At 41.7% G+C, this 2,716-nt stretch overlaps 1 protein-coding gene across 1 annotated transcript in view; it reads right to left on the bottom strand.

Moving 5' to 3' along the window:
* Positions 1-2,716, bottom strand: part of LOC107712398 (apoptosis-resistant E3 ubiquitin protein ligase 1-like) — a 41,371-nt gene that overhangs the window by 12,877 nt on the left and 25,778 nt on the right. The window contains exon 16 of the mRNA XM_016517638.1: positions 421-510. Within this exon, the coding sequence (XP_016373124.1) occupies positions 421-510 (90 nt within the window). The remainder of the gene's footprint in view (positions 1-420; positions 511-2,716) is intronic.

The raw sequence follows: 2,716 nt of genomic DNA, 5'->3' as shown, positions 1-2,716 counted from the left end.
AAATAAAACAATTAAAACAATTAAATTATCAAAATAAATATTACAACCAGATTAATTACTTAATTGTAGAAAACAATTATTAATTATTAGCCTATTAAAAAATGTTTTAAAGGAATATTCACACTTTCTGGAGGGAAAAAAAAAAGAAAGGAAAAGTTTGTAGGGCCCTATTGTTCAAAATGTTGAAATTGAGACTTTTTGACCTTATTTTTTTTCACTGAAATAAATGTTTTTGTAATTACACAGAGAGTAAAGTACCGAAAAAAGGTACCGTTGGGTACCGGCACCGAAATTCAGGTATCGATACCGGTACTGTACCGGTTAAAATGTGAACGGTAGCCAACCCTATTTCTGTATAAACCTATGTTAAGTGCATACCTTGAAAAAAGGATAAAATATATTTAACATTAAGTCACTTACCTTTTCTCTGAAGTGCCATGACCCTCCAACAATTACAGCATGAGCTTTAAAGTCCTGCACGTTTATATCTCCTGTACCACACATCAACAACTGGGAACAAGACAAAACAGTCTTTATAACTTTAAAGTCCATGTAAAAGGCAATTCAGAGATTTGCTTCTAAACCCATTATAAATGTTAGAAATGTATTGCTGAAAATGTGTTACAAAGACTGTGAACTACGTAGTACTGAATTGTGGCGTTAGACTGTTAAAAAGTTTTTCACCATTTTTGTGTTCAGGATTTTTTGGGTGGCCTGAACGATGGCCTTTTTCTTGATGACGCATTGGAGCCACAGAGCATGGCTTCATGGCTCCCTCCCCTAACACTATAATAACTAGAGCACATTAGCATCAGTGGTTCACCCGCTCAAGCGCGAGTTACTGTCATTACCATTAGTTACTACAGCCTACAGTTTGCTTGCTAGCTATGCCTTCATCACATAAATGCATATTACTTGGTTGCGATCATTTACAAAACAGCTCGGTCTCCTTATTTAAATTTCCTAAAAAAATTTTAATATATCAAGAAGAGGTGGATTAAATTTTGTGAAGAGCCACCTCGATGTAGAGCTAAGGATCACCACCAATACCCGCCTTTTGTAGTGGACAGCACATTCCAGGGCCCAGTTTATGGCAGGGCCCCTCTCTGACCACAATAGTGGACAAAGGTTTGTTACATTTTGATTGGATCTTGGTGGATTAACATAAGCAAACTGTCCAACTCCACCAGATAAAGATGCCAGGACAACAGCCTTACACCTCTTAGAGGGCAGGAAGACAACCTTTGTTACAAAGCCCAGGAAGGACAGGACTTCTCATTGGTCAAAATGCAGTTTCTGCGCTTCACCCACCAACAGACTGATTCCTAAGGTTTTAGCCTGTGACCGCCATAAAAATTCCTTAGGAACTCTGGACGCAGCAACAGTGGGTGAAACAGGGAGATCACAGAGTTACACCCAAATCCATTCATATCTATGTTCTCAAACCTTAAATTGATGCAAACTACAACATACACATCTTATACTTATTCAGAGAAATAAGTATTCTCAGTGACAGCAATGTGTAGTGCAACATCTTACACAAACTCAGCTGTTAATAGACAAATGAATACATGCATGACAGTTCAATCTTTTTCCATCATGTTTGGACTTAATGTTTCTGGTTGTGGTTTGGTAAGTGAAAAATGCACTAGTAAAACTTTAGTGACAGTTTTCTAAATTTGTGTTTGGACTATGCAAATAACTTCTACAGGAGGAAAGAAGGGTGGGCCACACCATGTTCCCCCACTCTGATGGAAACAGCCAATCACAGCACTGAAATGGAGAAGTGGCTAATTGCAATCTCCTCCTCATCGGAAAGGGATAAAGATACCTTCCCAAAAGACACTCCTTGTTCTGAGTCTGAGTCCTGAAAGGGAAGGGACACTAACAGATCAACAAGTTCTGAGTCTTTCGTCCAGAGAGACTGTAACAGATATCCGTTCTGAGTGTCCCATCCAGAGAGACAATAGCAGATACACCGTTCTTAGTCTCCGTCCTGCAAGGGTGAGACACTAGCAGGTACACTCGTTCTGAGTCTCCCATTCCGAGAGACAGAAACATCAACATTCTGAACCTCTAGCCCATGTGGGAAGAGGCAATAACAGATACCAAGTCCTGAATCTCCAGCTTGTGAGGCTGCAACAGATAAGACCACTTTCTGAGCCTCCAGCCTGTGAGGAGAGAGATATTCTACGTTTAGAGTCTTTGTCCAGCGAGACAACAACAGATGCAGGACACCTTGAGTCTCCATCCTAGAGAGGAGGCAGCAACAGATAAGCCCACTTTCTGAGCCTCCAGCCTGTGAGGAGAGAGATATTCTACGTTTAGAGTCTTTGTCCAGCGAGACAACAACAGATGCAGGACACCTTGAGTCTCCATCCTAGAGAGACAATGTGGATTGACCAAGTTCTGAGTCTCTAGCCCAGAGAGGTAGAAGACATACAAACATTTGCAACAAGGTTAAGCTCCGGCAAGGAAACCTTCACTTCAAGGTACATTTTGATTGTTCCAGGCAAGGACCTTCCTTCTGCACCTACTCCAGGGCCACATCAGCGTGTTCCAGATTTTAGGACCCTTTGGTGCTCCAGGAGATCAGCATCCTCCAGCGCTTCGTGTTCAAGGCTGTCGAAACAGATTCCTGCTCCTTTCCCCACTTGTTACCAGCCAGCACAACCAGTGGTTGAAGTCACCGCCCCCGGACTGCTCACTCGACCAC

Source organism: Sinocyclocheilus rhinocerous, unplaced genomic scaffold (assembly GCF_001515625.1).
Source record: "Sinocyclocheilus rhinocerous isolate Xijiao unplaced genomic scaffold, SAMN03320098_v1.1 scaffold2568, whole genome shotgun sequence".
Taxonomy (NCBI): domain Eukaryota; kingdom Metazoa; phylum Chordata; class Actinopteri; order Cypriniformes; family Cyprinidae; genus Sinocyclocheilus; species Sinocyclocheilus rhinocerous.
The sequence above is the reverse complement of the archived record's forward strand: the minus strand, read 5'-3'. Positions and strand labels throughout refer to the sequence as shown.